This window comes from Vulpes vulpes, chromosome 12, assembly GCF_048418805.1.
Source record: "Vulpes vulpes isolate BD-2025 chromosome 12, VulVul3, whole genome shotgun sequence".
In the NCBI taxonomy this organism is placed as follows: Eukaryota; Metazoa; Chordata; class Mammalia; order Carnivora; family Canidae; genus Vulpes; species Vulpes vulpes.
The window spans coordinates 151385217-151397922 of NC_132791.1; the positions used below are offsets into that span (position 1 = coordinate 151385217).

General features: G+C 32.8%; 1 protein-coding gene across 1 annotated transcript in view; it reads right to left on the minus strand.

Moving 5' to 3' along the window:
- Positions 1 to 12706, minus strand: part of HOOK1 (hook microtubule tethering protein 1) — a 66019-nt gene that overhangs the window by 16572 nt on the left and 36741 nt on the right. Inside the window, exons 10-14 of the mRNA XM_026006978.2 lie at positions 7521 to 7661; positions 6008 to 6209; positions 5331 to 5441; positions 2057 to 2144; positions 1916 to 1976 (exon numbers count right to left, since the gene is read on the minus strand). Coding sequence (XP_025862763.1) covers positions 1916 to 1976; positions 2057 to 2144; positions 5331 to 5441; positions 6008 to 6209; positions 7521 to 7661 — 603 coding nt within the window. The remainder of the gene's footprint in view (positions 1 to 1915; positions 1977 to 2056; positions 2145 to 5330; positions 5442 to 6007; positions 6210 to 7520; positions 7662 to 12706) is intronic.

Genomic DNA, 12706 nt, shown 5'->3' on the forward strand with positions numbered 1-12706 from the left:
GTACATTTAACATTTTTTTCATTCTTAACTTTTCAGAAAATTCCAATTCCTTTAATAGCTGTCATTTAAACATGTAACTGATGTTTCTGAAAGTTTTTAGGAAAAAACTATATACATTATAAGACTATCCCAAAAATCAAGCAATAAATTTTTCAAAGCACCAGTATTAGATATTATATATCATTAAATATTATGCAAATCCCAAAAGAAATAGGAGTTATTTTACCAGTAACTTAAGATGCTGTTCATTGAAGGCACAGCACATCCTCAGATAACAAAGATTAAAAGCAATAGATTAAAAAAATAAATAAATAAAAGCAATAGATTTAAGCAATAGATTTAAGAAATTAGTTTGCTTAATATTTTTTAAATATACTCTTAAAATGAGAGTCATATGACTGTCTCTAGATTTTTTTTGTTTTCAGAAAACAATTTTTATTAAGAGTTTACATATACACATTTTCTAAAATGCAAATGATAGGAATGATATTAAATAAAAAAGGAGGGACGCCTGGGTGGCTCAATGGTTGAGCATCTGCCTTTGGCTAAGGTTGTGATCCCGGTGTCCTGGGATGGAGTTCTGCATCAGGCTCTGCACAGGGAGCCTGCTTCTCCCTCTGCCTATGTCTCTGCCTCTCTGTGTCTCTCATGAATAAATTTTAAAAATCTTATAAATAAATAGGGGATCTCTGGGTGGCTGAGCAGTTTAGTGCCTGCCTTTGGCCCAGGGCGTGATCCTGGAGTCCCGGGACCCAGTCCCACGTCGGGCTCCCAGCATGGAGCCTGCTTCTCCCTCTGCCTGTGTCTCTGCCTCTCTCTCTCTATCATGAATAAATAAATAAATAAGATCTTTTAAAAAAAATCTTATAAATAAATAAAAAAAGTAATGTTCTCCTACCTGCTGTCTCCCTAAACGCAATTTCTTAAAAGGTTAATTTCAATTAATCTCAATTTATGTTCTTCTGAATGGCTGCATCATGACTTTAAAATACAGGCTCATATAGCTTTTCTCATATGGCTATTTTTAAGATGAAATTAATATCACTGGATATTAATAACTAAAAAGTTGCTTTCCAGTCCAGCATGTAAAGAGCTCTGTCTTAATAACAAAAAATTGAACAAAATGAAAATTTATATATTTGCAAACTATATGCTGAGTGAAAGATGTCAATAACAAAAGGCGGCCTATTATATGAGACAGAGTTGATTCTCAGTTGCTTGGTGCTAGAGCTGGAGGGGAAGCAGGACCCAGGAATGACTGCTAAAAAGTATAGGATGTTTTTAGGGGAATGAAATGTTCTCAGATTAGATGGCTACACAACGCTATGACTACAGTAAAGACCCCTGAACCATATGGTTTAAATGGATGAATTGTATCTCAATAAATCTATTTAAATAAAGAGTATGAAGTAATAAATAAAACTGTTACCACAAAAAGGAAAGGAAAACCATAAACAATTGCTAGATTAGTCAAATATCTAGAAGTAAACATAGCAGCAAAATACTAGAATAAAAGCTGGTTAAGAGGAACCTCTAAAATTTGTATTTTATTTAACTTCTGCTTAATCCTCCTGCTATTATTGACAGCTCCTTTCCTATTTGTTTCACCCATGTGGATTTGACTGCCAGGTATGAAAAAGGTTTTCCATTGAGTTTATGGGTAGGAAAAGAAATTCAACACAATAAAAGTCGTATTATAAAAACCAGAATAGTTCATTCAGCTAGTTGGTAAAATTTTACCTTTGAATAAAGTCTAAAACTGTGGTAGTAGCAGTAACAATCTAAGAAGTTCAAGCAGATGAGACAAAGTAATTCTGAGCTCCATGACTCATAAAATGGGACCCTCTAAAGGCTAATGTTTTTAAAAAGACATTTCTACCATTAAGTATAGATTTTCAATTAATAAAAAATTTACCTATATTCCACTGGCATAATCTCGGCAGCAAGATTCTCATAACTTTTTGTAGCAGATGCATCTAAACAACAATAACAAAAGATTACCATTTCAAAATTTCTACCATTAAAAAAAAAACCTTCTAAATCCAATAAAATTCACCTGTTTGGTTTAGGTGATCTTGTTGTACTTGTGAACACCGAAGCTCTTCATTTGTTTCTTTCAGAGTATCACGCTGTTCTATTAGCCTCTAAAAAAGAATTGTTTATATAAGCAAAATATTTAATTCTGCCTACCAGAAATGTACTTTATGCTTACAATAATTTATCTTAATTTCATAATTATTGCTTAGCTAATTATGTGACAATGTTTTAGTTTTAATGCTAAGAGATAATTTCTCTTATGTAAATCACATAAATGTTTAGACAACACAAATTTAAAAAAATTTTTTTATTGGAGTTCAATTTGCCAACATATAGCATAATACCCAGTGCGCTCATCCCACCAAGTGCCCCCTCAGTGTCCATCACTCAGTCACCCCAACCCCCCGCCCACTTCCCCTTCCACTACCCCTTGTTCATTTCCCAGAGTTAGGTGTCTCTCATGTTTTGTCACCCTGATATTTTCACTCATTCTCTCCTTTCCCTTTATTCCCTTTCACTAATTTTTATATTCCCTAAATGAATGAGACCATATAATGTTTGTCCTTTTCTGATTGATTTACTTCACTCAGCATAATACCCTCCAGTCCCTCCACGTTGAAGCAAATAGTGGGTATTTGTCATTTCTAATGGCTGAGTAATATTCCATTGTATACATAGACCACATCTTCTTTATTCATTCATCTTTCTATGGACACTGAGGCTCCTTCCACAGTTTGGCTATTGTGGACATTGCCGCTATAAACATCGGGGTGCAGGTGTCTTGGTGTTTCACTGCATCTGTATCTTTGGGGTAAATCCCCAGCAGTGCAATTGCTGGGTAGTAGGGCAGATCTATTTTCAACTCTTTGAGGAACCTCCACACAGTTTTCCAGAGTGGTTGTACCAGTTCACATTCCCACCAACAGTGCAAGACGGTTCCCCTTTCTCCACATCCTCTCCAACATTTGTTGTTTCCTGTCTTGTTAATTTTCCCCATTCTCACTGGTGTGAGGTGGTATCTCATTGTGGTTTTGATTTGTATTTCCCTGATGGCCAGTGATGCTGAGCATTTCCTCATGTGCTTGTTGGCCATGTCTATGTCTTCCTCTGACAATATAAATTTTGTGATTTCCCCATTAGATAATTAATATTTGAAACAAACTGATGTAATTATACAGTGGAGTACAAATATGCAACAGTAATTTTTTTTTAACTATAGAATAATTTAAAAAAAAGCATGGACTTTGGAGGCAAATAGATCATGGCTTGAATATCAGTTTCACTATTATATATTTCACTTACATCACCTATGGTGAGCTGACTCTTTGGCTTTAGTATCCACAGCATCAAATGGAAATGTGAATACATAAACCCTTGCAAAGGTGTTCTGAGTAAGGACAGGTAAAGTTAGTGGTTATTTGGAAGAACTGATGAGCCAATATTGATACATTATTATTAACCAAAGGACACTGTTTACATAAAGGTTTACTCTTTCTGTTTTACTTTTATGAGTTCTGAGAAATGTATAATGGATCTATCATTACAATGTCATGGTCAATTCAACAATGGTATCAAGACAATAGGAAAGAATAATCTTACCAACAAACAGTGCTGGGACAACTGAATATTCACACACAAAAGAATGAAATTAGATCCCTCCTTTATACCATATATAAAAATTAATTCAAAGTTTGTCACAGACTAAGAGCTAAAACTATAAAATTAAAAGAAAATATAAACATAAATCTTTATAACCTCACACTACTCAGTGATTTCATTGAAATACTGCCAAAAAAAGCATAAACAAAAAAAGAAAAAATAGGTTAACTCTGGTTTCATCATATAAGAAACTATTTTGCTACAAATAGCACCATAAAAAAGTGGGAAGAATCCACAGAATAAAAGAACATTGGGGATCCCTGGGTGGCTCAGCGGTTCAGTGCCTGCCTTTGGCCCAGGGCGTAATCCTGGAGTCCCGGGATTGAGTCCCACAACAGGCTCCGGCATGGAGTCTGCTTCTTCCTCTGCCTGTGTCCCTGCATCTCTCTCTTTCTCTCTCTCTCTGTGTCTATCATGAATAAGTAAATAAATAAATCTTTAAAAAAAAGAACGTATTTGCAAATCATATATTTGAGAAGGAATTTATATCCAGAATCTATAAAGAACTCTTACAACTCAATAAAAAAGCAGATAACCTAAGTAAAACATGAGTATGGGATTTGAACAGTTATTTCCCCAAGGAAGACATACAAATGGCCAATAAGCACATGAAAAGATGCTCAACTTCATTAGTCATTAGGGAAATACAAATCAAAACCACAATAATACCACTTTATACTCACTAGGGATAGCTAAAATTAAAAGTCTGGTAAGTGTTAGCAAGGATATGGAGAAACTGGAAACCCTTATAAATTGCTGAGAATGAAAAATGGTTCACCTACTTTAGAAAATAGCCTGGTAGCTCCTTAAAAGGTTGACCATAGTTACCAGATGACCCAGCAGTACCATATCTACATATCTACTCAAGAAATGAGAACATATGTCTACATAAAAACTTGTACATAAATGTTCATAGCCACATTATTTAATAGCCCAAATGTCCATAAAATGATGGATGGATAAATAAAATGTGGTATATATCCATAGCATGGAGTATTCTTTAGCATTAAAACAAGCGAAGCACTGATTCATGCTACAACATGCATGAACTTTGAAAGCACTAAGCTACATGAAGGAATCCAGTCACAAAACCCACAAAGTGTATGATGACATATTCTGGATAGACTGGGCAAATCTGTAGACGGAAAGTAGAATAAGGGTTGTGAAGGCTGAGGGGAGAGAAACCAGAATGCACAGCATATGCCAGTAGGCAAACTAATGGGGTAATGGCCCTGCTCTAAAATTTGACTAGTGATGACTGCACAACTGTGAATGTACTAACACCTACTGAATTATACATTCAAGTGGGCAAAATTTATGGTATATACATTATAACTCAATAAATCCACTAAAAAATAAAATCTATGGCCCTTACTGTCAAGGAGCCAATGGTCTAGAATGGAAAAATGCACACTGAGACATGTAGCCTTGCCCCTGTGACTTCACCTTCCCTTGTGAAGGAAATTAACAACACTGCAAAGGGAATTTCTACTACTTTTTTTACACCAACACTTTAATTTGGAGAAAGACAGAAGATCTGATTGACATGACTTCCATTCTCAGAAGAGCAAGGACAATATTAAACACAAAAAGAGAAGACAGACGTATTACTCATCAACTATATTTATGTGTACCTCTTTTTCCTTAAGTAAAGCTTCATGTTTTTCTTCAAGCCGCTTCATTTCAAACGCTAGTGTATCTGCCCTTTTGGATTCAGAGGAAAGTTTATTGTGAAGATCTTGAACCTTTTGTCAGAAACAAAAGTAGATAGTAAGACCATATAATATTAAGTGGTTTTGTAATTCAATAAATGAAAAATTGATTGGAAATAAAATTTATAGTAATAATATAATCTAGTAATCCTAAATAGTTGTGGAAATAGCATGTATATAGAAGTTAACATCAATTTTAAAATACCCAAATAATAATTTAGTAAAAAAAAGACCCAAAACAAAAATCTTACACTTTACTGTTTCTCTCGGTTGCTTGATAAATAGCAAAATGGTATTATCAGTTATACCTCCATTCTCTAGGCAATTATTATTGGTTACTAGAAATGCTAACAAACAATAAAATATCCAAAAATATATATATAAACTCAGAAGATAATAAAAAGGGAAAAGACCCAGATACTCAAATTCAATTATCAACCCCAGAATTAAAATTATAGGTAGAATAAATCTATCATAAGTTCACAGCCAACTATAAGGCAATGCTTCTTCTCATCTCTATCATTCTTAGAGTACCAAAAGGAATCAAAAGAAATTGAGCTCTTTTGATTTTAATTTAAAAAATTAAGATATTTTCTTACCTGCCTCTTGTATGTTTCTAACTGTGTACGGGCTGCATTTGCCTTCTTTAATTCTTCTTCTAAGCTGACTGTATTATGCATATACATCATGTTTGTTTCTTGTAAAGTTTTCACTTGCTTGCGAAGGTCATTCAGATCTTGTAGCTTCTGACGATATATTTCCACTGTTGACTCTAGTTTATTTGCTTTATCAGAGGTAGCCCTATGATAATACAAACTGCACATTACTGGGTAAGAACTAGTAAATGCATATAACAATTTTATTCTGGCTGTAAAATTAGCCAGATAAGTGATCAATTGGCCCAAACAAACAAAACAAAAGGAAGGAAGAAAATGAGAGAGACAAAAGAAATAAACTTTGTGGGAACTTTGGAAAAAGATTCAAATCCACCACTGAGCCTTTTTGTTGTAAAGGCATCAAAATAAAAATGCCTTAAATGTGACACACTAATTATCAAACCATTTCATACAGAACAATGTATAAAAAGAATGGTTTTGCAAATGCAACTGAACAAACCTAAGCTTCTCTGTAGCTTATAGGGCAGTTCTGCCTTGTGTACAGCATTCAGAATGGTTTTGTTCCAAGTATCTGATATACTTAGAAAGTTGACTTGTCAAACTTATAATTTGTCTGACAAAGCACTGTCCTTTTTAGTTGGGCTAACCTGAAAAACTGGGCTAGAGCAAAAATAAATACATAAACCAAATCACTTTCTAACACATAAGGTTCAAATGAATGGGTATAAAGATTGTTTTAAATGGACATAAAAACTGCAATAAAAATGGTTAATTGAGAAAATTTAACAGAAAATATAAATAGCTCATTAATAGTCTGTTTGCTTAATATTTCAAAGGCAAAAGCCAAATACAAATTTTATATATTGTCAAAGACAATTAGAAAACATTGGGATAATCCTGAAATAAGTATTAAGGTACTTTACCTATACCTATTTTATATCAAATGCTAAAGTGTAGATTGTGAGAATGCTTTCCCTTATGTAAAAAGTTCACAAGATATACTCTTGAGTACAAAGAGGTCAAGCTAAATGTATCTAAAAGTAATTCAGTTTACACAGTTTAAGAAAAAGATATCACTTTGAGTTTATGAATTCTAATATGAACTTGTGTTAACATGGGGCAATTCAGTGGCTCAGTTGGTTGAACATCTGACTCTTGATTTCAGCTCAGGTCATGATCTCAGGGTTGCAGGATTGGACCCCACACTGGGCTCTGCACTGAGAGTGGAACCTGCCTGGAATTCTCTCTCTCCCTCTGCCCCTTCCCTCCCCCATCCGTCTTCTCTTTTAAAAAAAATTGTGCTCACAAGAATTGAATATTATCCTTAAGCAGCAATTCCTATGAATAAGCATAAAATAAGTAAAGACTAGGAACCTAGATAAAAACTGATCAGTACTTGATAGGAATAACTAATAATCCCTGATTAGAATATGGAATACCAAAATGACTAAGGAATAACTCAGAAGTGACATAATTATATTTAGATATGCCATACCTAAGAACGTCTATTTCATCTTTCAGGGCTCTTGTTTCTTCAGCAAGACTAGTCAGTTCATCATTCCTATGCTGAAATTCAATTAGTTGCTTTTCAAGTTCTTCGCAGTGAACACGGTAATCATCTTTTGCAGCTTCAAGCCTTGCATATAGAAAACAAGTATTTATAATGTAATTTCTATCATTTATTTTCTTACTGAGATGAATGCTTAGTAAGACATACTTAAATTATCTTTTTTTAAATTCCACACTCAAAAGAAAGACTAAAGGAATATGACACTTTCAGCTCTTGGATTTGAAATTGGCTGAGAATAAACTTAATGTTCTGAATTTTCATTTTCACTTCTGAAACACTGTACTTGATTATCTCTAGTTCTAATAAGGGTTTTAATCTCAAAAGATGAAGAGATAACATATAGCTATTTATTAAAATTTCTAAAAAATATACATCACATGCAAAGTGGTAAAATATTAACTCTACGTAGGCTATGATAAATTAAGGATAAGTATTTCAAACACTATAGTAACAACAAATAGTAAATAGAATACAGTGGATGAAATTAAATATTTAAAAAATTATTTGATTTACCCAAAGGAATGCAGAAAAGGGAACAAAAGAACAGATATGACAAGTGAAAAACAGCATACTGACAGACCTAAATACAACCATAACAAAAATTACATAAAAGACAAATAGACTAACACACTAACTAAAAAGGCAGAGACTGTCAGACTAGATAAAAAGCCAGGCTCAAATATATGCTAATTACAACAGACAGTTTAAATATAAAGGCACAGGTAGATTAAAAGTAAAAAGATTTATAAACACCTTGCAAACTGTTAAGCAAAAGGAATTGAGGTGGTTATGTTAACATCAAACAAAATAAATTTTAAAACAAGAGTATTATTAAAGACACAGATATTTCATAATTTTTATAAAAGGGTCAATTCATTACAAAGCCATATCATACATGTGCATATGCCTAAAATGCATGAAGCAAAAACTGACAGATTCAAAGGCAAAAATCCACAATCATGGTTTAATACCAGTCTCCAATAAATGCAGAAATAAACAAAAATATCAGTAAAACTACAGAAGAGCTCTGAACAACACTATTAACCAACTTGATTTGACATGTATAGAACATGTCTGTCATCAAAAATTACAGAATACACAGTCTTTGCAAGTGCATATGGAACACTCATCACAATGAAACATGCCAAGCAATAAAACAAGTATCAAAAGACTGAAATCTTATGAAATATGTTCTCTAACCACTAGAGACTTAAATTAGAACTTACAATAAGAAGTCTAGAAAAGTCTTAAACACTTGGAAATTAACACATTTCTAAATAATTCACAAGTCAAGAAAGAAATCACACAGGAAATTAGAAAATATTTCAGATTGATTAACAACAGAAAGACAACCAGCCAATCCTTGGGGATACAGCTAAACCAGTGCTTAGAGGAAATTTTACAATTTTAAAGGCTTATATTAGAAATAAAGAAAGGCTTAAAATCAATCATCCAAGTTTCAACCTCAAGAGTCTAGGAAAAGAATAGCAAATTAAACCCACATAAAAGGAAAAAAAAAAAAGAAAGAACAGTGATCTAAAACTAATAATATGGAAAGTCAATAAAGTGCTTAAAGAGTTTAATAAAATTGATGAAACCCTAGTAAGAATGATCAAGAAAAATAAGAAAAAACACAAATTACTAATATTAGGAATGAAAAAGTATCAGTATCACTCCTATAGTTGTTAAAAGGACAATTAAAGAATATTATGAACAACTCTATGCCCATAAATTCAATAACTTAAATGAAATAAACATACACCTTGAAAAGCACAACTTTTCAAACTGACAGATGAACTAGAAAATCTGAGAAGTCTTATGACCATTAACGAAATTTTGTCATTAAAAGCCCTGTGTTGCACAAAGAAAACCCAGGTCCAGATTGTTTTACTGATAAATTCTATCAAACATTTAAGGAAGAAACAATATCATTCTTACATAAACTCTTTCAGAAAATAGAGGAGGAGAGAATACTTCCCAATTATTTATGAGACTAGCAGAATTCTGACAACAAAACCTGAAAAAGACATTACAAGAGAAAAAAGTTATAGACCAATATCTATTATGAAGACAATCAAAAAAATTCTTTCAACATATTAGCAAATTGAATCCAGTTATATTTACGCAGAATAATAGGTATGACCCAAACTAGTCTCACCCTCAAATAGAAGATTGTTCAACATTCAAAAATTAAACGATCATAATGAAAGAATGAAAAAGAAAAACCACAGTTATTTCAAGATGTAGAAAAATCACTTGTCAAAAATCAATACCAATTAATGATAAAAACTTTTAGCAAACCAGAAATAAAGGGGGACTCCTCTAAAGTGATAAAAAGCACATTACAAAAAATTTTACAGCAAGCATCATACTTGATGGTACTTAATTGAATGTTTTTCCCTTAAGACCTGGAACAAAGAAAGATGTTTGCTCTTGCTCAATGCAAGAAAAATAGAGAGCAGAAATAATAAAAGGAAGATGTAAAGCTCTATTAATAGATTAGATGATTGTAGATGCCTTAGATTTTCTACATATATTACCAGAATCAATAGGTGAATTAAGAAACTTTACAAGACATAAAAGTTTCAAAATATAAGATCAAATTTCAACATATAAAAATCAATTGTACATTCAGCAGCCACTTTTCAGAATAATTTTAATTGTACTTGTAATAGTACCTACTTGGGAATAAAGGTAATAGAACACATACAAGACTTCTCTGGTGGAAACAACACAACATTGCTGAGAGAAATTAAAGACTTAAATAAATGAAGACACCATATTCATAGATAGAAATTTTCAATGTACTTTTCAATTTTATACAACCTAAATCATAATCACAAAAGGTGTTTTTAAACAGAAACTGACTTGCTGACTCTCAATTTTAAGTGATAATGCAGAAGACTTGGAACAGCCAAAACAAATTTTGAAAAGAAAGAATAAAATTGGAATACTTACACTACCTGATTTTAAGCTTACTCTAGAACTAAGACCATACCATATAGGTAAAAAGACAAAGTGATCAAGGGAAAAGAACTTAAAGAATCAAGAAAATGACCCAAATTTTATGGTTAAACCATTCTCCACAAAGGTACAAAGCAATGTGGAGTAAAATTAAAATCTTTCCAAATGATGATACTGTAACAACTAGATAACCATATGGAAAATAAAGCTTGACTCCCACACCTTACACTATTACAAAAAAATAAAATAAAAATGACCATAGACTTACATGTAAAAGAGAACACTAGGAAGGTTCTAGAAGAGAATAGAAGAAAGTATCTTCATGGCATGGTAGTAGACAAAGATTTCTTGGGCAGTACATAAAAACACTAATATTAAAAATACTGATAAAATAGACTTCATCTAAGTAAAGAACTCTATTCACTGAGAGACACCATTTAAAAAATGAAAAGGCAAGCCACAGGATGAGTAAAAATATTACTATGCACATATCTGCAAAGAATTTGCATTCAAAATTTTCAAAATTCCCACAACTAATGGATAAGGACAAATAATCCAATTTAAAAACAAGTCAACAGGGATCCCTGGGTGGCGCAGCGGTTTGGCGCCTGCCTTTGGCCCAGGGCACGATCCTGGAGACCCGGGATCGAATCCCACATCAGGCTCCCGGTGCATGGAGCCTGCTTCTTCCTCTGCCTGTGTCTCTGCCTCTCTCTCTCTCTCTCTGTGTGACTATCATAAATAAATAAATAAATAAATAAATAAATAAATAAATAAATAAATAAATAAAAAACAAGTCAACAGTGTGAAGAGATAATTCATGAAGTAAGATATATTGCACCAAGCACGTGGAAAGGAGCTTATCGCATTACTGGTTATCAGGAAAATGCCATTTAAGTCATAAGGAGATGCTACTAAATTTTTCCTGAAATATTTGAAGTTAAAAAGATGGATAAGAACAAATTATGCTACTCAGGCAAAAAAACCAGAGCAACGAGCAGCAAACTCTGCTCATGGGAGTATAAAATGTTATGACTACTTTGGAAAATGACTTGGCAGTGTCTTTTATGATTAAACACAGAGCTATTGCATAACTCAGCAATACCACTCTACATATTTACCAATGAGAAATAAGAAAAAAATATATCAACAAAAAGTGTTCAGACTCGTTTTACTCATATTAACCAAAATATGGAAACCCAAATGCCCATCATCTAAAGGAAAATTGATGAATAAAAGTGTGCTATAATGTGGAATAACTGCAAATATTTGAGTACTACTCAGTCATAAAAGATAATGAATCATAGATACATTCAAAACATAGATTAATCTCACAAGCATGCTGAACAAAGGAAGCCAGTCACCAAGGAGTTTATACTGTATGATTCAATTTATATGACACTCTAAATCAGAGAAAATTCATGTATAGTGAAAAATAATCAGAAGAGTAATTAGCCTCTGAGAGGTAGGGACTGAATGGGAAGAAAGATAAAGGAACTTTCTTCAGTGATTGAGATGAACAGTATTTGATCAAAGTGTGAAATTACACAAATGTATGCATGTGAAAACATGTCGAATTGTACTATTTATTCATCTTACAATATGTAAATGTTACCTTGTAAAAGAACTGTAAACATACTGAAATCTTATTAATAGTTTGCTTTATTACAAAGGTAAGGTTAGCAATTCTTAAATTACCTTGTGTGTTTTGGGACAGAGTATATGAGTAAATATACTGAGGAAAATGGGAGACAGGTTTCTCATTATTGGAGAAAGAGTTTAAAATATGGAAATGGAGATCAGAATGAACCCTGAAAACACAGAGGACTAAAATGAAAGATGTCAATATGAACTTATAGTGAGAGAATAAAAACCAATGCAGACATGTATATATACAAGTGTGTGAACACAACAAGTGTGACCATGTGCAAGTATATTTCCTAGCTCTTTACAACACCAAAGGTGTCTAGAAGCAAGGACAGAAAAACTCATCTGGAGCACAAGATCTTTGTTTCTAAACAATATTGTCAAATATAAGGAATGAGGGATCCTTGGAAAAATGGCTGCTGCAGAGTCAGGAAAGGACAAGATGAGTATTTTGTTGTTCCAGAAAGTAAGAAAGTGCTCGAAGGATAGCAACACATTGA